This window comes from Tachysurus fulvidraco, chromosome 18 (assembly GCF_022655615.1).
Source record: "Tachysurus fulvidraco isolate hzauxx_2018 chromosome 18, HZAU_PFXX_2.0, whole genome shotgun sequence".
NCBI lineage: Eukaryota > Metazoa > Chordata > Actinopteri > Siluriformes > Bagridae > Tachysurus > Tachysurus fulvidraco.
In genome coordinates this window covers 10,592,860-10,615,463 of record NC_062535.1, presented here as the reverse complement: position 1 = coordinate 10,615,463, position 22,604 = coordinate 10,592,860, and the positions used below count along the sequence as shown (strand labels likewise).

Below are 22,604 nucleotides of genomic sequence, written 5' to 3'. Positions count from 1 at the left end.
GCAGCCGCCGGATGGCTTGGCTTCACTACGCAATGTAGGAATTTCCCCAAGTATCGCGAGATACCGCGGGATGATGACGTCACACGGAGGCGATCCGTCACCCAGGAAGGGAAATAGAGGGGTATCTTTGGGAGAAAAAGGTACAGCTGTGTTTACAAAGCGTCTGTGCTCTCTGTGTTCAGTAAATATGTAGATCTGCCAACGCTTGGTGTTTGTTACAGTGATTCGACAGTCAGTTGTGCGATTCGTCACGTTTGTTAGCCGTTTTAGCTGTTTAACGGTTCATCAACACTCAGGCTGTGTCCCAAATGGCTGGGTCCCAAATGGCTGGGTCCCAAATGGATGATTTGTAGTGCACTTATACATGATATGTTATACTTATAAGGACATAAAGGTGTCGCGGATTAATTCGGGACTTTTACATTTAATTTTAACTGAAGGTCTTAGTTGAAATGTAAATCTATGTTTTTTAAGTCAGAGCATGCATCAGAGCAATGTCTGAATAGATAGATAGACAGATAGATAGATAGACAGACAGACAGACAGACAGACGGATATAGATAGATAGATAGATAGATAGATAGATAGATAGATAGATAGATAGATAGATAGATAGATAGATAGATGTGTTGGGTGGATGGACAGAGACAGAAGGATAGATAGATAGATAGATAGATAGATAGACAGATAGATAGATAGACAGACAGACGGATATATATATATATATAGATAGATAGATAGATAGATAGATAGATAGATAGATAGATAGATAGATAGAACTTTATTGTCATTGCATAGTACAGGAACACAGCAACAAAATGCAGTTTGGCATCTATCAGAAGTGCAAAGAGTAGCAATTGAGCACAGATAAATATGTGTATATGTAAACATGTACAGCAAATAAATATATGGCTGAATGTACAGTAAAGTATATACTGTATAGGTGCATATAAATAAAATAGTGCAGATGTATGTAAGGCACAGTATGTGTAAAGAATAAAAAATACACTTTTACTTTACTCACTAATCTAACTAAACTAACCTTAATTTTTATCAGCTGGATCAATTGTATTACAAAAATTGGCAGACCAATCTTAGTGAGCAGAATTCAACAGATTAATTGTATTAACTGTTGTTTCTCACAGAACCTTTTCAATCTTTTGCTAGAAATCCAGGATGAAAGGTCTGTACTGCAAGCTGGATGAAGCTAAAGAGCTGAAGTTTATTATACAGGATACAGTGAGTATTGAAAAACCCTTGTGCATGAGTTTCACATTAGAACATACCGCTTTATCCGGTAAAAATTTTGTATACTTATATACAAGTACTGACTGTGAAATCTGTCACTATCCATAATGTCAGCCCTATTCTTCTTAGAGAAGATAGAAAGTGACCAGATGTTATTTGAGTGACTATTTATTTTGCTCATGCAATTGAAATTAGAAAACGATTATGATTATTAAACATATTCATTAATTAAAATGACAAGGCATTCATACATCATCTTTGTTTAGTCCTGAATTTTAAAAGGACAATCAATTATTGCTTTTCAGTAGCATGAAGAAAACGTGCAACACTGGAAAGCAAAACCTTCAATGCATTTTATGTTGCCCTTATGTTGGCCGATCTTTTCAATAAAATAGAATTATTAAGGGATTGATATCTCACATCAAATATGAATGTAATGAATCCCCCTGTATTGTGTTTCACTTCCATCAGTGTATAGAATCCAAGCTACACTGAAAAGCAGTCATTGTCTAATCACAGATCTAAGCAATACTTTACCTTAGTACTGGAGTGAGCTTGTACTGTAGCTTTGCTATCTAGGAGGTGTTACTTTTCATATAAAGGCACATTATCATACCTTTTGTCTGATTGGATTTGAACATGTATTTAACAAGAGGATCAGAACATGATAAAGGTGTTAATGTGATTAAAGCAGTTAACATTTTCATTCAAAATATGATTCAAAATACTATTCGGAACAGTACTTATATAACTAAGACTAGTCAATTATCAATGGAATTGTTTGCATAATGCAATTAGCTTTCAATATAAGCACATACATACATATTGCATGCACAAAAAATATATATACAAATAGCCTGCACTCTGTAAGAAAAACTGGAGACCATCAACAAAACAGTGCAACAGCTCGAATACGGCAAAGAGACACAGATTCATTGCATTGAATGCTGAATTTCAAATGGTTCCTGCACACAGAGAAACATTCATTCACTCATTCATTCATCTTCTACCTCTTATCCAAACTACTCGGGTCACGGGCGTCATCGGGCATCAAGGCAGGATACACCCTGGACGGAGTGCCAACCCATCACAGGGCACACACACACTCTCATTCGCTCACACACACACACACACACACACACTACGGACAATTTTCCAGCGATGCCAATCAACCTACCATGCATGTCTTTGGACCGGGGGAGAAAACTACACACACACAAGGCGGAGGCGGGAATCGAAACCCCAACCCTGGAGGTGTGAGGCAAACGTGCTAACCACTAAGCCAACTTGCCTCCCCACAGAGAAACAATGCCTTGGAATTCATTTACAGTAGTTTACTTCTGATTCAATATCAGCATTTTATTCCTAATGAGCAATACCTTGGTGATCAGTGAATCAATCAAAGCAGTGAACGTTTGCTGTTCAGTGTTTTACGTGATCTGCATATATTAATGACTGTGTTTTCTCTGGGTTAGAAGATGCTCTATTTATCTGTAATGTGCCTATATGATAGTTTTACCTGCTACAGTAGCCAACAATATTGCAGTTCCTGTATTAGTAGTAATTATTAAATAATTTTTTTTGTTTCTGTTGTCTTTCTTAACAGAGTATAGCCGCAACTGTTGGTGATCATCAGGTCAAAGTTCAAGTCAAAGGCTGTTCGCTTAGTCCTGTGGACATTAAGGTAAGTGTTCACTCGGTCAGTCTGCCTTGGCATGACACTTTCCCCCAGATATTAATGTGTAGGCCACACAAACACAAACACGTTGGTGTGTCTTTCAGCTGTGTGAGGATTTAAAGCTGCAGAGGGAACATGTTCCTGTCGGTCGAGAGATAGCAGGAATCGTGCTCCAAGGTTACATTTTTTATCTCACCTTCAAATTTTGTTGAATCATGCATAAACATTTCTTGTCATTTCAGTCTAAAAGTTTTATCTTATCATCTATTCAGTGGGGCCAAAAGTGACCTTCTTCCATCCTGATGATGAAGTTGTAGGTAGGAACTTTATGATTGGCAAATGCATGACTATAAATTCTGCAATAAGTATGACAAAAAAATCATGACTATTTATTGTAAAATCATTTTTTAAATGTTTTTTCAGGAATTCTTCCCCTGGATGCAGAGATGTCTGGCCTTTGCGATGTTGTCCTTATGGATGAATATAATTTAGGTCATTCCAGCACCACTGATGACATTAATCGGAGAAGTATTTAGCTGCACCGTGCTGTTAGTGTTTTAAATCACTATTGTATGGCTTACAATAGTGTATGGGTGTGTGTTTGGACAGTTCAGAAACCTGAGAAGGTTAGCTGGTTCGAAGCTGCTGGAGCACTTAAGGACGGTCTCAAGGCCTATACAGCGCTACACACTCTGGCTCGCATGGCGGTCGGACAAACGCTGCTTTTACTGGATGGGGCAAGTGTAAGTTTTACAAGATGGAGTCCATACAGAAAATACACCATGCTTGCAATTAACTAAAAATAATGACCGATGGAAGAAATGAAAGGTAAAATGATCAAAGATGAAATAAGTAAACCGTGGAATTCTGGGAGAATCCGATCAGTAGAAACACAAAGAGGATGTAAAAGGAGAGAAAAGGGCAAAAAAAAATGTAAAAAGAAATAATGTGAGATAAGCAAAAAAGAAAACCAGAACAATGAGAAGAGTAATAAAGAAGAGAATACAAAGAGGAAAAACAATAGTAAATGTTCCTTACAGTGTGCACCTGCACCATGGCTGTGTGGGTGTGTTTAATCTGCTCTCCATGAAGCTCATCGTGTTATTTCCAGCATGCATGTTTAATTGAACCTGACAGAAATAACGTCAAAGTTTTTAGGGATTCAGGCTCAAACCTTAAATTTTCTGGCAACGTTGCTTCAGAGGTTGATGTCAAGTCAAGTCACTTTTATTGTCACATCACCACAGCACATGTGCCTTGGTGAGTGAAATTCTTACGAGCGAACTCCAGAAATCGCAGAACAATTTACATACAGTAATTAAACAGAAGTTTAAGAACAGTTTACATACGTGTGAAAATGTGCAAAATGCTCAATACGTGATACGAAAGATATGTGATTTAAGCACTTACCAAGAACAAACTTATTGGGTAGTAATAGACAGATCCTTTCTAGTCAAACTCCGTCATGAGTTTGTGAAGCTCTGCAAGATCAGATTAACTAGACATAATTAGACATAATTTTCTATTCCATTTTTATATTTATATTTTTATAAGACAGAAAAAAAGTAATATTGTCAGAAACTCTAGTCTTGTCTACAAAGGTTAAAATTAAACAGTTTAATTACACTGGTTGCTCAGGGTTACAGGAAAGTAGTTTCAGTGTCATCCATCCATCCATCCATCCATTTTCTGTACTGATTATCCCTATGAAGGTCACAGGGAACCTGGTGCCTTTCCCAGGGGACTTAGACAAGGTGCCAACACATTACAAGGCCCAGACTTGCACTATGACCAAATTAAGAGATGCCAGTCAGCCTACAACTGGGGCAGCTTGGGGGAGGAAAGGGCTGAGGAGAGGGGGAGAACCCCCAGCCCTGAATGTGTGAGGTAGTCGTGCTAACCGCTAAGCCACTGTTTTTTTTGTTTTGTTTTTTGTTTTTAAAAAAAAAAGAAAAAACCTGAAGGAAAGTGTCAGAAAAAAACTGTGGAAAAAACAACACAGTATATTAAAGATCTAAATATATAAGTAAAAGATCTGATTTGCAAATTAGGGCTTTCAAATGATCTTTGTTAAATTAAGTGAATCTTTTTGAAGAATAACTAAGAAGAGAGCAATTATAACAGGTCGTGTTGTTAAACTGCGGCTCTGACTCCTCTGCAGCACTAGGTTCATATCACCCTGCAAAACAATCTACAGTTAAAATAATAAACTTTACAATATAACTCTTTTGGTTACTTAGACAATTATACTTTATATCTAATTATATCTTTCACTCTATTATAACATTTATATTTGAAAACTCTCTGTCAGACCTATTAAATTAAATGTATATTCTTTTGAACTAATATATGTTTATTATACTACAATATATCCTCTATAAGATGATTAAAGCTGTATTAAAAACATGTAGCGCTTCAGTACAAATTGATGAGAATCAGTGAAGGTTTTATACAATTAACTCTGCATGTGTTTTATGCAGTCGTTTGGAGTCTTGACCATCCAGCTAGCTCATTACCATGGAGTGAAAGTCCTTGCTACTGCCTTATCCCCTGATGACCAGAAGTTTCTGGAACAGCTTCGACCGAGTGTAGGTAAGAAGGTTAAACGTAATTCTGTTATGATTTGATTCTCTCAAAGATAGTCCTTCATTGGCTGTCTTTATCACTGTGTCTTTCACACTTTACTTTTTCCTATCTTCTGATCTCTGTCCTCGCTTTCACTATGTGATTCCTGGCACTTGAACAAGGTGTGCTGGAATCGCTTGTAGGTGAGTGGTTAATGAACTGAGTGCTTGATTTCACACTCCTATTAATCTTGGAGATGGGGAAGTGTCAGTGATGATATCGTTAGATTATGGACATAATGTTGAATAAGTTTATCACTTTCACTCACTTAATTGCACATTTTCTTTTTAAAATAATAATAATAAAGCCAGGGTGATTGGAGTCTGGGACTCAAAAGTGGACCTCGTGGACTCCTGCCTGGAAGAGACTGGTGGACTGGGGGTGGACATAGTGATTGATGCAGGAGGTAAGGTTCAGACCTCATCCATTTTGTTGAGAATGTAATGTTTACAATAGATGTATATTGTGTAATTTATAGTTTTAGTTTGAAGTCTAGTTGTTGAGGATTTATTATTAGATTAGATATTTTCCGATCACTTGATTTTGTGTTTGGAAATGGACTTAAACCAAGGATTCCTCTGAGCTGTGTAGCGTTTGACAATATACAAGCTCCTGTCCCAAACATCTGTGTTTTACTTTCCAACCAGTGAGACTTTACGAAGAGGAACCCGAGGTCAAGAAACATGTCCCACACAAGCACGACATCATTTCTCTTCTTGCAGTTGGGGGTCATTGGGTCACTACTGAAGATAACTTGCAGGTGAGTAATTAACCCCAGTGAGTAATTACTGAAGCAGTGCCAACATCAGTCAGCTGATATAAGACCTGTTTGTTTATAAGACATTTTTATCACCGTTTGTTCTCTTCAGCTGGATCCTCCAGACAGTCGCATTCTCTTCTTGAAAGCCGCCTCCATCTCCTTTCTAAATGAAGAAGTGTGGGAAGCATCCAGAGCCAGACAGGGCCGATATCTCCGTATCCTTATGAAAGCACTTGGGCCATTGTGCGGTTAAAATCCTTTATTCAATTTGTTCTAGCCACTATAAAACCACTGATATGATTGTCACCTTCTTTTTAGCCTCAAAATGATTTACTCACAGTCTTATAAGATATTTAACCTTTTACTCATATAAATATAATTTCCTTTTATATAAAATGTATATTTTCCTAGACTTTTTTTGTGCGTGAAATTTTGGCCTTTATTAAAGGATGGTATTAAAAAAAGACTTTTTAATGGTACACAAGCTGTATTACAACACTAGAAAGATTTTTACAAAAAATATTTTAAATGACACTAATTTAAACTAATTTAAAAAATGGCAGGGCATACTGTTATAGAAAAATATTCAGTTTTATTAAAAAAAAGTGTTGACACTTGGAGACTCCTTCTGTAATTGTTAAACAAGCAACTCTATAAACTATCAACAATTTAACCTTTTACTTTATTAAATACAATAACTCAACTGTTTATTAATAGTTTGTAGCTTAGTTTAGAAAATCTACATACAAAACTTGATAAGTATGAGTCCACGATCCATTCTCCATACAGACTCCTATGTCCAATGGAGAACACCCACTTTGCAGTTGTACTGGTAATGAGCTTACAGTAGGCATATGGCTGAATCATGTTTGAGCCTGGAGGAAGTTCCTGTTCTGTCCTTAGGCTGTTAGGCTGCTGTCATGTCCATGTGACAGCCTGCCGAAACTGGGTTATACGCCTTTAGTGTTTTCTCTCAGATATAATGAAGGACGTGGTGGAGAAGCTATCAGCAGGGATTTTTAGGTAAGATTCGTAAATCAATACGTAATGAGAATAAATTATTTACATGGCAGTACATCTTTCTTGTATCTAGTGCAAGTATTAGTCGTACTTCTAACACTGAGTGTCTTCTGCAGTAAATTTCAGATTTGAGCTAAGAATGTTATTCTTGAACCATTTGTACCAGACATGTTACCGTTTTGTTAGTACACCTAAATACGTATAGTGTATATGGTGTTTCACCCACCTAAAAGTGATACATATAAAAATACACAGATATACTTGATGATTTCAACATTTACGTAACGATTTAAATCTTTTCTAGGCCACTGTTGGAAAACCCTGTGCCCTTATACGAAGCCACAGTTTCTATGGAGATGGTGCAGAGACGACAAGTCAGAAAGCGGGTTGTGGTGAAGCTTTAAACATTCAGAACTACAAAGTCCAGCATTCCATCATAAAATGCCTGTAAAGTAGAAATTAAATACAAATATGCCGATTCTTTTTTTCAACAGTCATTAATGTGTGTATTTTTCCTGATAGCAAAAGATTGTGGCTTTACTGAATTCTATTCAAATGTTCCGACATTAAATGTTTTTTTATTCATCTTTGTAGCGTTTGTAGCGTTGATTTGAAATGCACTCGAAGGGAAAAAGGAAAACGGAGCATATAGAGATTGATGTTTTTGTATGACACTTTATAAACTTGTACATTGAACAGATCCAAATGTTATCACAAAAAACTAAAATAAAATGTTCGTCCTGCTTTCTGTTATCCTGCTAAACCGACAGCTGTGGTGCTATAGACGTGCTTTTCCTCACTCCGGCATTATATTTGTAGCGCCAGTGGCTTTATGGAATCTAGAGAGCATTTTACTTACACTAATAGGCTGCATGAATCTACAGTCTGGGCAAGGAAGAAGTCAGCCCTAGCCCAAGCGTATGTATCTTTCTCAGCCAGTGGTGGTGCTGTAGTGCTTGTACACAAAGGTACAAATCAATCCACTTAAAGGTATTTGTTAATAGCAAATAATCTGATGTGGATGCCAAAAATTAAACCTTAAATTCATGTTATCTCTAATTTTTGAAAAACACAGTGGAGGCTTAGTGCTGCTAGACCCTTAATACCAGCCAGACCTGCTCTTCATGTCCATTCCAGAAGTTTAAACACTGGCATGCTCCATTTTTGTATGATGATGATAAAGAAGAAAATCAAGCCACACAAAAAGAATCTGCCTGTTTTTAAGACAGACACACCAATCTCCAAGGCTTCCATAGTGACTGGCTATTTTCTGCACCGGGAAATGTCAAAGTTCCCTTTGCTCTGACTTGGCTCGGTTCTCTCGGGGTCTTGGCAGGAACACAAGTAGTGACAATATCCTCTGGCTCCTTTAATGTTCCATGTTCTCAATCCTGTTCGGTTGCTATGGTGATGACTGAGGCATATTGTTTCGGAGAACTTGTTTGGAGCGTTCTAATATTGCCCGTTCCTCGCGTCTCAGGCTCTCGACCACGCAGAGCTGCTCCAGCCGATCCCCGTCAGCGTCAGCTTTGAGCTGAGCTATCTGAAAATACAAGCAAGCTAAAGATTACAGAACTATAAATCTATAACTATAGAGTTATTTTGTATGGAAAATGGTTCCATTTATTCAGTAGCTTAATTTGTTCAGATTTTAGCAGTGTTCACATTATAACTGTGATAAATGCTAAAATGCTCACTGAAAGGTCAGGTACAAAAAAAAATAAAAAATTAAACCCAAAATAAACAACGTTAAGGACGTTAATATCCCACTAAAATCCTATGGAAAGTCAAATCCCATGTCACAGTAGAGTAAAAAGTATTTCTGTTTGTTTTACTGTTTCTGGGGTCAGTTGTCAGGTCACTCAAAAACTACCCGGTTTGTTTATGTGGGTTAAGAAATAAAATGACAAGTATTTCTTTCAACACCACAAAAACAGTGCCAACATAAAACAGATGGAAGAGGCTGTTTGGGTGCAATATGGATTTTTACAGTCATAACATTTATTTCTCAAAACCAGTGTTTTGTAAAGCATAAAGGCAAAAATCAGCAAACGGAAGATCATTCTCTCTGCACACTAGGGGCCATGTTTCTTCTATTGTGGGTTTCATGTGTGTTTCTGTGTTGACTGAAAAGTTTTGCTGCCCTGACTTTATAAAACCTTAACCAGAAGGAAACCTGTGTTGTGGTAATAAATGATGTTTTTAATGACTTAGTAACACTTTAGTAAAACAGAAATAAATGAACATTACTGACTAAAACCATTAGACAATTATCAGAGATGATGGACTATGGGAAGGACCTGACTGAGTTGGGCCCTGGAACATAAAGTTGATTTTAGTCTCTACATTTGATACCTTCTATTATTCTAGAAAGAGTTGATAATCTTTGTTCTCTTGAGTGAAAAAACCCTCAAATTTACTGTACAGACTACACTAATTAATTCTGTCATTATGGATGCATTAATTAATTGTGAACACTCACACACCGGTATCTGCAACAAGAGGTTTGTATATGCTGTCAATCGAATGTTTCCTGAAACACGGTTCAAAGTATTGTGATGAGGCATATTTGAAATTTCCATCCAAATAAATGTTTCTATTATTCACGATCCTCCTTAATCTTCCTCAGTTTCTCGAATGATATAGCGTTGTCAAATCTTGACCTCTATTGGTTGTTGCAAGGTCTGTTAAAAGACACAAACACTGTACCAAAAATCCAGGGTCCTCAGTTATATTCTGAGCTCGTGTTGCTGTCTGTGTGGAGTTTCTGCACATGCATGGTCTGTGTGGGTTTTCTAAGAGTTCTGTTTCCTCCCACCTCCCAAAAACATGCTATAGCTGGACTGACTATTCTAAATTCTAAATCTTGTAGGCTTAAATGTGTGTGTGTGCGTGTGTTTGTGTGTGTGTATGTGTATGTGTGTGTGTGTGTGTATGTGTGTGTGTGTGTGTATGTATGTGTGTATGTATATGTATGTGTGTGTTTGTGTGTGTATGCGTGTGTGTAGGTATGTGTGTGTGTGTGTGTGTGTGTGTGTGTATGTGCGTGTGTGTGTATGTATGTGTATGTATGCATGTGTGTGTGTCTATGTGTGTGTTTGTGTGTGTGTATGTGTGTGTACGTGTGTGTATGTTTGCGTGTGTGTGACTCAGCTGCCTGGCATTCAAACCTGGGTGTATTCCTGCCTTGCACCCAGTGTTCCCAGGACCCACCTCAACCTTACAACCACGATCAGGATAAAGCAGTTAGTGAAGACGAATTAATAAATGAACAAATCCATCATAACCTCACACCCTCCTCTGCGAAAGAAATATATCAACATCCAGAATCAAATCACCAATCTCGATTCACTACATATTTATGGCGAATACTCACCCTCAACAGTGAATTGCTATTGTTATCACAGAGACGCTGGCACAGCATTTGAGCCTTGTGGACGCACCAGTCCTCTCTGTCCTGTCTCACTGGTGCCCCCAGGAGGATATTTTTCCAACAGGAGCTGCAGAAGCACATGTGGTGATGTGTACACATTTGCTTTCCTATAGCCAAAATGAATATGAAGTAGGCAGTATGGTGTGAGCTGACCATCTTTAATGCCTCTTACTATTGTTCTGGTTCTAGGGACAGCAACCTGAGCGCCGTCATCAGTCTCCATGAAGGCCCATCAAGCCCAAATGTCAGGTTTCTTCACACGGGAGAAAGACACACATTATGAGAGTCAGGAGTCCTGGAACTATGATGGTGACCGATAACATTTAGAATTCAAAATGTATCACTGCTGGGAGATTTAAAATTCAGTGATGAAAAGAATATAACGAAACCTTAGAAAATCATTGTCCTTCAGAAAGAGTAGTTTCTGCTGTAGCTGCCGATCTGCTTCATTAAAACACAACTTCAGAGTACCTACAGGAGACAAGGAAAGATTTAAAAGGTCAAGTCTGCAACCGCTCCACATTCTGCCCACTTTTCCAAGTCATAGCATCCTCACCTAAGTCAACATACGCCACGGCGTGTGGATTATCGGAGGCAACAAAACCGTATTCCAAAAGGAGACGCTGGTTGTCATGGGGACCGTAGCAGATGAAGGCTTGCTGGAATTTCTTACAACCGTGAACACTTCTGATCTCATAGCAGCGGGACAGCTCATTGAACCCTGCATGAACCTGACATCAAGAGAATAAATAGCAGTCCTTTTGTACAGCTCATGGAGTCTGTCCAAAACATTCTCTTTTTAAAAAGAACTTCTGGTGTTCTTTCATTGACATAAAAACAAACAAACAAAAAAACATTTGTATTGGTGTCAAACAACAAACAAATTATTTCTGTTGCAGTATTTGTACGATTGTAGCTTCAGTGAGAGATAAAACACTTTGGAACCTGCTGTTACAAAAGGTAATCAATGACACGTTGGTACACGGAATTGATTATTTTGATTATTTCCTATTAACGATACGTACCGATGTATTCCTCATACACCTCGGCAATCTGCCAATGAGTACAATTTTTACTTATTAAAGAATGAGGCATTTTTTATTTGGATCCATTTATAGTTGGAACATCCACAAAACTAGTAAAGAGCACTTTCTTACACTGTTTTAGAGCTTTATCAGCCACCTTGTTGATGAGAAAGTGCAGCATTACTCGACCTAAAGACTTTCTTATGGAGTAAAAACCTAAAGAAAACAACTTTAACTCTAATGTATGTTCTTCCATGAATGCTAAATAAACCTTTCCTAACGGTGTTCAATAACAAATGTGTTTATTACGTAGCGCGTCCTCTATACAAGACCCCGTAAATGACTACTGTGACTGCGAATATATTAATGTATTAGAACGTGTTCGTTAACAAAAACCTGCTATTTGAATTGCAGCTGGAACCACTGTCTACTGTTGTGGAAAGTTAATAAACATTCATTCATTCATTTTCTACCGCTTATCCGAACTTCTCGGGTCACGGGGAGCCTGTGCCTATCTCAGGCGTCATCGGGCATCGAGGCAGGATACACCCTTGACGGAGTGCCAACTCCGTGCAGGGCACACACACACACGCTCTCATTCACACACACTCACACACTACGGACAATTTTCCAGAGATGCCAATCAACCTACCATGCATGTCTTTGGACCGGGGGAGGAAACCGGAGTACCCGGAGGAAACCCCCGAGGCAGAAATTGAGGGAGAACATGCAAACTCCACACACACAAGGCGGAGGCGGGAATCGAACCCCGGCCTTGGAGGTGTGAGGCGAACGTGCTAACCACTAAGCCACCATAATAAACATCTATGAATCAATAATGTAACACAATGTGGCTTTGATGGCACACACAACACATCTTATTTGAGATTATGTTAACTACACAATCTACTTGACTTAACCAGGCAAATCCACCCCCAAACCATTAGTTTGTGTAGGCACCAGTAACAGGAACTGTTAGTCATGGACCAGTGATGACTAGGAAAGCACAATGTCATGTTCTGGTTCTATTGGAATAGTGTGAATATTGAAATATATTGAGAAAAATACTTTACATAAACATTATAACTTTAACATTATCTGATGATATCACAGCATTAAAGTATCACAGCCCCAAAACACAGCTCTGGAAAGCCACAGCACTTTTTTTTCTCTACCACAGCTGCTTCAACCCATCAAAACAAAGCAATTAGTTTTACCTGTACTTCAGGACAATGGTTCAGTAAGTCCAGATAAGGCGCCAGGGCAAAGACATCCTTCTCCCGTGAGAGGAAATCGCTCTGGGCGTGCTTCATATACACCGTACGGGTATTTACGCTGCACCATGCCCACCGGACTGCATCCTGAGTAAACACTACCTCTACAGGTTCAGTAAAAATGGGCTGAAGGGACAAGAAGAATGGCAGCGAAGAGGAATAAAGCTCCTCTAACTGTTCTTTTTGTGACACTGCCTTTATTCGAACATCTGGAGGCAAGAGGTCCATGATGTCATTTGAGAAGTAAACTGGGCATGTATAGGATTTAGGGAGGACTTTAATGTACGAGCTCCATTCTGCTAGATCTCCATGGAATCTCTCAGCAATAAGGAAAGAACAAAGTGCGATGAGAGGAGATACTGGAGGCTTCCACCTGTACAGACAAAATAACATTTTTATTGTCATCCCATCCAGCCATGTTGAACATCATGCTTTCTTTATTATAATACAAAAAAATGTAAACAAGATGTTTATACAGAGTCTACAGTAGGTATACTGTGTATTCACATCAGTAATCACAATCATTTAAAGTATATGTCTACAATATTGACCAGCTCAGATTAAAGTATTAAACAGCATACGATTAAAGTAAGTGAGACATTAGCACCTCTTTATGTAATCCCCCATGTAACTCTTCAGAACTGAGCTTGTAGTCAGCAAACACCTCTCAGGTAAAGAAATCACCAACTCACTGGCCTATAATCAGGGATATCAGAGCACACAAATTAAACTCCACTTTTAACTAAATGTATGATTGACTAATATGATGAATGATTGTGTCAGCACTCAGAGGTAAAACTGTTCTAACGTGGGAAAGTCTTTTGCGATGTGCGTTTTTCTGTAACATAAACGAATAAACTTGTTTCATGGACATTCCACAAATAATATTTCCGCAAACAATATTTGCTCCTCTCGAATGTCTCTATTATTGCATGTTTGTCACACTAAGGGTCTTCAAATCCTGATACAAAATGTAAGACAATAAAAAAATGAGTCTTTGGAATGATCATTCTGGTTTTTGCATATACATTTAGTATGTTTATATGTTATACAATTCAGACTGTAAACTACCTTAATTTGTTTTGTAGCCATCAGGCCTCTTCCTGTATCTGGAAACATACACAACCAAATTAAAATCAACATCAGAAACCATCAGTGGTTACTCATTTCTGTGTTTAGATGTAAGGTTAGTTTATCTGTTACCTGTAAAGCTTGCTGGAATTAAACACTTAGAACGGAATCCTTTTTCTTTAAGCCATCTTCTCAAGTCCACGAAGGGTTCTTCATGAGACAGTGTCACTAAAAGAGACACAAAAGCAAAAAAAAAAATCTAATCTGTTCATCTGCTTGTGACAATGATAATTAAATATAAATTCTACAAACATACAATTACTCTCTCTTGAAGTCACAATGCAAAGTCTTTAATTGTCATAAATACTTTACAGCACTGGAAATTTCTTTTTCCCCACATATCCAAGCTGGATAGTAAGCTGAGGTTTGAGGTGAAGTTCTCATTTGGGATTAGAGTGCAGGGTCAGTTGTGTTACAGCATCCCAGGAGCAGAGCGGGTTAAGAACCTTGCTCAAGTGCCCAGCACTGGCAGCTCTGTGTACTGGGGATTTGAACCTCCGGTCTTCTGACCAGTAACCCAGAGTCTTAACCAATATGCCACTAACAAGTATCTCGCCTGAACTGATGGACAGAACCGGAAAAGATAACACCTCCTCCACAAGGTGTTGGGCTACCAATCGGAAATTTGTGAGTTCGAAACCCAGACCCACCAAGCTGCCACAGTTGGGCCCCTGAGAAAAGGCCCATAAGCCTCAATTACTCAGTTGTATAAAGAACTAACTGCCAACAACTAACTGCCTGGTGTAGAGCCAACAACCTTTCTCTGAATGTGGACAAAACTAAAGAGATGGTTGTGGACTTCAGGAGAGCACAGAGCGACCACTCTCCGCTGAACATCGACGGATCATCTGTAGAGATCGTCAAGAGCACCAAATTTCTGGGTGTTCATCTAGCGGAGAACCTCACCTGGTCACTCAACACCAGCGCCATCACCAAGAAAGCCCAGCAGCGTCTCTACTTCCTCCGAAGGCTGAGAAAGGCACATCTCCCTCCCCCAACCCTGACCATGTTCTAAAGAGGGACCATTGAGAGCATCCTGAGCAGCTGCATCACTGTCTGGTTTGGGAACTGTACGATCTCGGATCGCAAAACCCTGCAGCGGATAGTGAGGACAGCGGAGAAGATCATTGGGGTCTCTCTTCCCTCTATCATGGACACTTACACCACACGCTGCGTCCGCAAAGGCAACAGCATTGTGGATGACCCCACACACCCCTCACACACACTCTTCACCCTCCTGCTGTCTGGAAAAAGGTACCGAAGCATTCGGGCCCTCACGACCAGACTGCGTAACAGTTTCTTCCCACAAGCCATCAGACTTCTCAATAACCGAACTGTACTATACTGAGCACAACATACACACACATCATCTGTATGGACTGCACAGACCCTCACAAAACACACACACTGTTTTGCACACTTTTCTGCTGTTTTTGCACATATTGGACAATATCTCAGTCATCTGCTGTTTTTTGCACAACTCCATATATAATCCAAAGGACCTGCTGCTAAGAACCTGCTGCTGTTCATTCTTTTACTGCACAAAATACTGTTTGAACATTCAGTATTTACACTGGTCGGTCGGCGCTGTTTCTGTTACTGTTTATTGTCTTTTGTGTATTGCATTTTTTGTACTTTTTGTATTGTCTTGTAACTTAATGTCTGCACTGTTTTTTGTCCTGCACTGTCTTTTGTCCTGCACTGTCTTGCTTGTCTTGTCCTGCACTGTTTGCACCAGGTTGCACAGTTGCACTTTATGTGGCTAAGACTACTTACATGTCCTTAGCCCTGTCTTTGTTTTATGTAGCACCTTGATCCTGGAGAAACGTTGTCTCATTTCACTGTGTACTGCAACAGCTATATATGGTTGAAATGACAATAAAAAGCTTCTTGACTCTTGACTTGACTCTTGAAATGAGATCATGTAAGTCGCTCTGGCTATAAGGGCATCTGCTAAATGCTGTAAATGTAAATGAGACTGTAGTTGTTATAACACCAGTTATAACACAGACATTCCAACATCATCAAACGTACCCATATTAAAACTATGACATACTTTTCATAAATTAAAAAATGTTAGCGTTACCATATTTGCTATTGTACAAGGGGAATAAAACACTTTAGGACATCTTTATCTATATCTGTCTGACCTACTCTCCCCTTACCGCCCTGTCCGGTCCCTTAGATCAGCTGAACTTGGTTTGTTGTCCATCCCTCCTTTCCGTCTGTCTACTGTTGGTGGAAGGTCACTTAGTGTAAATGCTCCTCAACTATGGAATTCGCTGCCTCTTACACTACGAAACATCACATCTGTGGGTGCATTTAAGTCCCAGTTAAAAACATATCTATTTAACAAGCATTTCGGATAATGCAATTATATGTTTTATGTGATGTGTATATATAGATGTATATGTAAGTGTCTGAATGTACTGTATTTGTGAAATGTAAAGCGACCTTGAGCTACGGAAAGGCGCTATATAAATAAAACTTCTTCTTCTTCTTTATAATTATTATAACAATAATAAGTATTATTATGAAAATTATTATTATTATTATTATCATTATTATTATTATAAAATGTATTATTATTGTTATTATGATGATTATTATAAAATTGATGATGATGATGATGATTATTATTATTATAAAATGTATTATTATTTTATTATTGTTGTTGTTAAAATTATTATTATTATTATTATTATTATTATAAAATGTATTATTATTGTTATTATGATTATTATTATAAAATTGATGATGATGATGATGATGATGATGATGATTATTATTATAAAATTTATTATTATTTTATTATTGTTGTTGTTGTTAATATTATTATTATGATTATGATTATTATTATGATTATTATTATTATAAATGGAAAGTAAACAACATGAGTCTGGACCTGGAAGCTCGACGTTGATGTCCTATAACAGCACACCATCTTATGTAGTGATGTTCACTTCCAGTCAGTTGTTGTCCATAACTTAAAGAAATAAAGTTACCATTTACAGTCTGTCCCTTTTTCTTCCTTCTTTTCTTTCTTGCTCTTCTTCCACTTCTGCTCTGCATCGTGTCTTGTAGCCTGTTGCTGACGTCACTGCGCCCTTTTACGTGATCTCACACTTCCTGGCACGTGCCTTTCACAGGCTCGATTTTTTTTTTTTTCTGTCACAGGCTCGAGGGAGAGACACAGACCTAGTGCATGACGTAGTGATCAGCGGTGCGTCCTGCGTGTCGTGTTTTTCCGGTTCTGCGCAGTCAGTCTGCGTGTCCTGGGCGTCTGTCGTTACCGCGGCTTTGCTTTAAGACCCTTCCACAAAGGTACGTTTTCTGAATCTAACTCGTTCACGTGCATATATTAATTAGTGACTGCTAACCAATCAGGGGCGTTTCTGGTCACTGCAGGTACGATGTCGGTGCGGAAAGTTGCGCTCGTGACAGGCGCGAACAAAGGCATCGGGCTGGCGATTGTGCGCGCGCTGTGTAAACAGTATGACGGAGACGTATACCTGACAGCGCGAGACGTGGGGCGCGGGACGGAGGCCGTTGAGGGTCTAAAAGCTGAAGGACTGGCGCCTCTGTTCCGCCAGCTGGAAATCACGGACCCGAGCAGCGTGAGCGCGGCGCGAGACTTCTTTAAAGCGGAGTACGGAGGCGTGGACGTGCTCATCAACAACGCGGGGATCGCCTTCAAAAGTAAAACTGATTTGTAAAGTGACACAACCTTTGGTGTTGGCTTGTCGGAGCGAGTATTCCCAAAGGCCGGGGTGCTAGGGTGCCAATACTTTTGGGAGCGAGCGGATACGAGCATGTGACGTCATCCATAAACTCGTGACGCAATTCCCCTCATTGTTCTGTTTGTTTTGAAACCACATGTCAATGTTGTAAAAAGTTTTTTTTTTTATTATTTCGCATATATTGTTGGAGGCCAGTCGTTACATCAATTTCACCCTTTGTCCAGAGTATCACCATAAAGACGCTGGCCGAGTTATAAACCTCTAAACTTTATAATGGGTGTCTATGGCAAAAAAAGGCCACATTGACACCCGGTACCGTGAGTACCGGTACTCGGATCGCTTAGAAAAGTAACAGCAACAAACTTCTCCGACATATCGTATCGATTTTAGCACATGTGGCACGAAATCCCTCGGAGCAGGAGCAATTATTCTAAATACATTTTTGTCTAAGGAGAAAAAGGAAACAGAATGTTGGCTTCTACAAGGCAACATAATAAAGAAACGTATTAAAGTGCACTGAAATGAACAGGAATACACCAGGAATTCCCGGGGGTTTGTGAAAGTCTCCTGTCTGTCTGTCTGTCTGTCTGTCTGTCTGTCTGTCTGTCTGTATGTATGTATGTATGTATGTATGTATGTATGTATGTTTGGGGGTCACTGACTGTGCCTAGCAAATTGTAGCTTATACTCTTATGCCATTCTGTCATTCTGTCTGTTTGTGGCATTCACAAGACTCCTTTTCTTCCCATGCATATACCAGTGGCTGATAAAACACCGTTTGGGATCCAGGCTGAAGTTACACTCAGAACTAATTTCTTCGCCACCAGAGATATGTGCAATGTGTTCCTCCCTATCATCAAGCCAGGAGGTAAGTTCAATCCTCCCTCTTTGTTTTCACACACAGTCAAACACTAGTATCATAAATGATCTAGCTCCAATGCTGAAATCTCTTGAAATAACATCTAGAGCACAGGTTCCCAACCTGATCCTGTAAAACCACCATTCCTGCACATTTTAGTTTTTCCTTCTCTAAAACACCCACTTCAACTTTAGAAGGGCCATTAATTGGATGATTAGTTGAGGTGGTTTGTGAGCAGGGAAAAAGACCTTTCCAAGATGGACATGAGGAATCTGATGTCATGTTATTTCATAATGTATTTAATGAGGAATAAATCAATTGGTTTTGGTTCTTCCTTGGAAAATTTTGTTCCTACCTGCAGTCCTACCTAAACACTGTGTAGCAGTCCCAGTCTACACACACAAACATTTCTCTTCTGATACCAGAGGCAGCCAACAGCAATGTTTCAATAGAAATATTTGTTCAAAATTATGCAAAAATCCTTTGACAGCTATAAATATGAGAAACATGAACAGAAATGTAATATCACAGTACAACTCTGAATACAAATGAGACATTCAAATGTTTCCTAAAAAAAATCTACTGTCAATTTCTCCTCATAGGCAGGGTGGTGAACGTTTCCAGCATTATGGGTTCCATGGCTCTGAGCCGCTGCAGTCAGGACCTCCAGGCTCGCTTTCGCAGCGATAACATCACAGAGGAAGAACTGGTGGGGTTAATGGAGGGATTTGTGAAGGATTCTCAGGAGGGCATTCTCACCCAAAAAGGTTGGCCTGAGACAGCATATGGAATCTCCAAGACCGGCCTGACCACCCTGACCAGGATCCACGCCCGGAGACTGACGCAGGAGAGACCTGAGGATGGGATCCTGTGCAATGCCTGCTGTCCAGGCTGGGTCAGGACCGACATGACAGGGCCGAACGCCACAAAGTCTCCAGATGAGGGCGCCATCACTCCAGTCTATCTGGCTCTTCTGCCAGCTGGGTCCAAGGAACCCCATGGGCAGTTTGTGTCAGAAAAGAAAGTGCAGGCTTGGTAATCATGTACATGTGCTTGCCCATAAGCCACATTCGTTCTAAATGTGCGCATATATTATCTGTCTCTTTAATGTGTTTAAGTTGCAGCTCCAGTGTGTTTTAGCTGCTGACTATAGATTATACCACATGGGGGTAGTTTACTGTTTTTCTGAGCTTTACTGATACTTTATCATTAGAACACTCCTTGCTATAAAATAAACCAAAGTACAATATGTCAGTCTGAATAGTTCACACAACCAGACCAACCAGATTCAAGACAAATTAACATACAATAATGTCATGATTAGTACATTTGTGCCTTATTCTGTTTACATTGAATCTGATTAGGATTACAACCATTTATCATGTTTATCACTAATTTATACGATAATGATTTATGTTTATGGTGTGACTATAAATGAATAAATAAAGATTTTCACGTCTATATTCCTTTCATTTTACAAGATTTATTGAAAATCGATTTCTTGTTTGAATAAAATTCTATCCATGGATTCTGACCATAAACAAATAAAAGACTTTAATATACTATGGACTTGATCATTGTTGGCCTCCTGCATACAATCAAACAAAAGTAAACATCCAATGAGTAATATTTTAAAGACAACACAATATATAAACATATCTTTCATATAGAATGTGTGGTGGAAACTCACCTATAAAATGTTAAATCTCTGCCAATTGAAGTATTTTTATTCACTCTAACCTTTCTAAATGAACCTTATATCAGAGGCTTGAGACAAAAGACTGGGATATATATTCATGTTACATTCATGATTTATTCGTTTCATTATTATTTGTCTTTATTTTGTAAATGACAGACTAATCACCATCTTACTGGATGAATAATATACTGATTATCATATTTTAACATAAGTGGCACCTGCTATCATCCTCTTTCCATCACGTATCCCTGTCTTATTTCATCTATTTCAGTTATCTTCTAAGGCCTCTCTCACCTACAGTACCTGTCTAGGGCTGATTCTCCAAAAATATACAACTGTATGAGCTTATAGGAGATTAATTTCCTTGCTTTCTTAGAACAATCTGTTCTTCGTCAGAATTGAACTGCTATGTTCGCAAGACAGTTAGCAAAATAATCAGCACCATTGTGTTTAATATTTAATGAGAAACATTTCAAGGTTAGAAGTTTATAGTTGGTGGGGGCACGGTGGCTTAGTGGTTAGCACGTTTGCCTCACACCTCTGGGGTTGGGGGTTCGATTCCCACCTCTGCCTTGTGTGTGTGGTGTTTGCATGTTCTCCCTGTGCCTCGGGGGTTTCCTCCGGGTACTCCGGTTTCCTCCCCCGGTCCAAAGACATGCATGGTAGGTTGATTGGTATCTCTGGAAAATTATCCGTAGTGTGTGAATGTGTGAGTGAATGAGAGTGTGTGTGTCCTGCTATGGGTTGGCACTCCGTCCAGGGTGTATCCTGCCTTGATGCCCGATGACGCCTGAGATAGGCACAGGCTCCCCGTGACCCGAGTAGTTCGGATAAGCGGTAGAAAATGAATAAATGAATGAAGTTTATAGTCTGGAAAAATGTATGCACTCATTTATCTTTTTAATATGAAGACCTGTACCTCTGTTCCTCTAATAGTAGTCAGACAATTATTATCCAGCAGCAGCAGCTCAATAATACACCAAATCAGGCAAACAGTGAACAAGATCTTTACTTAATGTTCGTTGCCCGGAGTTTTTCTTTTTCTTTTTCTTTATAATCAATCAGATTCCTGTTCCTAGCTGACAGGAGTGGAAACTAACATGGCCTTTTCAGTTGTAGTTAATCTGTCTAAAGTTTGACAGGATGTACATTCTGAGATGTTTCAGTTCATCCCAGTTGTCAAAAGTGGCAGTTTGCATTACCATAACGTTCCTGTGAGCTCGAATCATCCTGGCCTTTCTGCTCCAACGTCTATCATCAACAAGGTGTTTCAATCCATGCTCAATGGATATGTTTCTGTTTTCTGACAACACAAACCAGCCCATCTGATCCCAACAGCCATGTCACCGAGATAACACCTGTCTCCTTTCTGCTGTTAATATTAACTGAAGCTTTTGGCCTGCATCTGTATACTATTATGCATTGTGCTGATTTCTCTTGATTATCTGAATAAGTAATTACATGATTAAACAGAAATGAGTATAATTAAATGCTAGTGAGCATATCATCGGCAATAATGAACATGTTGAACTTTATTAAAATACTATACAGTTTTATTTTAATACTGTACACTACTTAAGAGAGCAAAACATTTATTGCAAAAATCCTTGAAGAACACTGAGAAAATGAAGTGAAGGTTGGACTTTAGACAGCTACGGCATTGTTGCTGATAGAGGAAAGGAGCAATAGCAAAACTATTTTTCGCGATAGGGGTGATAATCTCATGAGATAACAATTTAATGAATGTCTTTGCATTCCTCTAAATTCAAAGCAAGACACTTTCCTCCCTTCCTGCTACGATTACATGGATTAATTTCCATGTCACAGGGAAACATAGGGAGGGCTTCTTTCTTTCGCTTCAGGCTTCATCCATGTACTCCCAAAAGATAACAGATTCTGGTTTCAGACATCATGTACTTAGTTAATGCGTCCAAACCATATACGATATATAAAGTTACCACAAGGCTGCATTATATCAGTGTTAAGTAAACCGCTGAGAGAAAATGAATAGCTTAGAATGTGATTTGTGAATGTGGAAGGTGTAAGAGCATGTTCACATCAATAATAGACTCACATTGTATATCCAAGGCCAGGGTTGATGTCATGAATACG

The 22,604-nt window shown here is 39.0% G+C and overlaps 3 protein-coding genes across 6 annotated transcripts; 2 read left to right on the top strand and 1 right to left on the bottom strand.

Annotated features, from left to right (window-relative positions):
- The first annotated feature begins 1 nt into the window (after position 1).
- Positions 2 to 7,916, top strand: cryzl1 (crystallin, zeta (quinone reductase)-like 1). Of its 3 annotated transcripts, none has more exons than XM_047803343.1 (14): positions 52 to 140; positions 1,168 to 1,239; positions 2,855 to 2,932; positions 3,031 to 3,103; positions 3,199 to 3,243; positions 3,350 to 3,418; positions 3,536 to 3,669; positions 5,407 to 5,518; positions 5,674 to 5,694; positions 5,859 to 5,957; positions 6,199 to 6,311; positions 6,421 to 6,526; positions 7,289 to 7,334; positions 7,636 to 7,916. In XM_047803343.1, exons 2-14 carry the CDS (start codon positions 1,177 to 1,179, stop codon positions 7,733 to 7,735), a joined length of 1,059 nt encoding a protein of 352 aa, XP_047659299.1. In that variant the 5' UTR covers positions 52 to 140; positions 1,168 to 1,176; the 3' UTR covers positions 7,736 to 7,916. The 3 variants fall into 3 exon arrangements, with proteins under 3 accessions (XP_027011966.2, XP_047659299.1, XP_047659300.1); XM_047803344.1 differs by having other exon boundaries at positions 1,146 to 1,239; XM_027156165.2 differs by lacking the exon at positions 5,674 to 5,694 and having other exon boundaries at positions 2 to 140.
- Positions 7,917 to 7,986: 70 nt separating this feature from the next.
- Positions 7,987 to 17,337, bottom strand: setd4 (SET domain containing 4). 2 transcript variants are annotated; one of them, XM_047803342.1, is made up of 11 exons: positions 17,200 to 17,336; positions 17,136 to 17,138; positions 14,267 to 14,362; positions 14,135 to 14,172; positions 13,671 to 13,759; positions 13,007 to 13,436; positions 11,321 to 11,495; positions 11,154 to 11,235; positions 10,937 to 11,017; positions 10,708 to 10,831; positions 7,987 to 8,874 (listed from the first exon to the last, which is right to left on the bottom strand). In XM_047803342.1, exons 1-11 carry the CDS (start codon positions 17,264 to 17,266, stop codon positions 8,734 to 8,736), a joined length of 1,326 nt encoding a protein of 441 aa, XP_047659298.1. In that variant the 5' UTR covers positions 17,267 to 17,336; the 3' UTR covers positions 7,987 to 8,733. The 2 variants fall into 2 exon arrangements, with proteins under 2 accessions (XP_047659298.1, XP_027011965.2); XM_027156164.2 differs by lacking the exon at positions 17,136 to 17,138 and having other exon boundaries at positions 17,200 to 17,337.
- Positions 17,338 to 17,607: 270 nt separating this feature from the next.
- On the top strand, positions 17,608 to 20,356 carry cbr1 (carbonyl reductase 1). Its single transcript, XM_047803346.1, has 3 exons — positions 17,608 to 17,893; positions 18,695 to 18,802; positions 19,396 to 20,356. Exons 1-3 carry the CDS (start codon positions 17,608 to 17,610, stop codon positions 19,830 to 19,832), a joined length of 831 nt encoding a protein of 276 aa, XP_047659302.1. The 3' UTR covers positions 19,833 to 20,356.
- Positions 20,357 to 22,604: the final 2,248 nt, after the last annotated feature.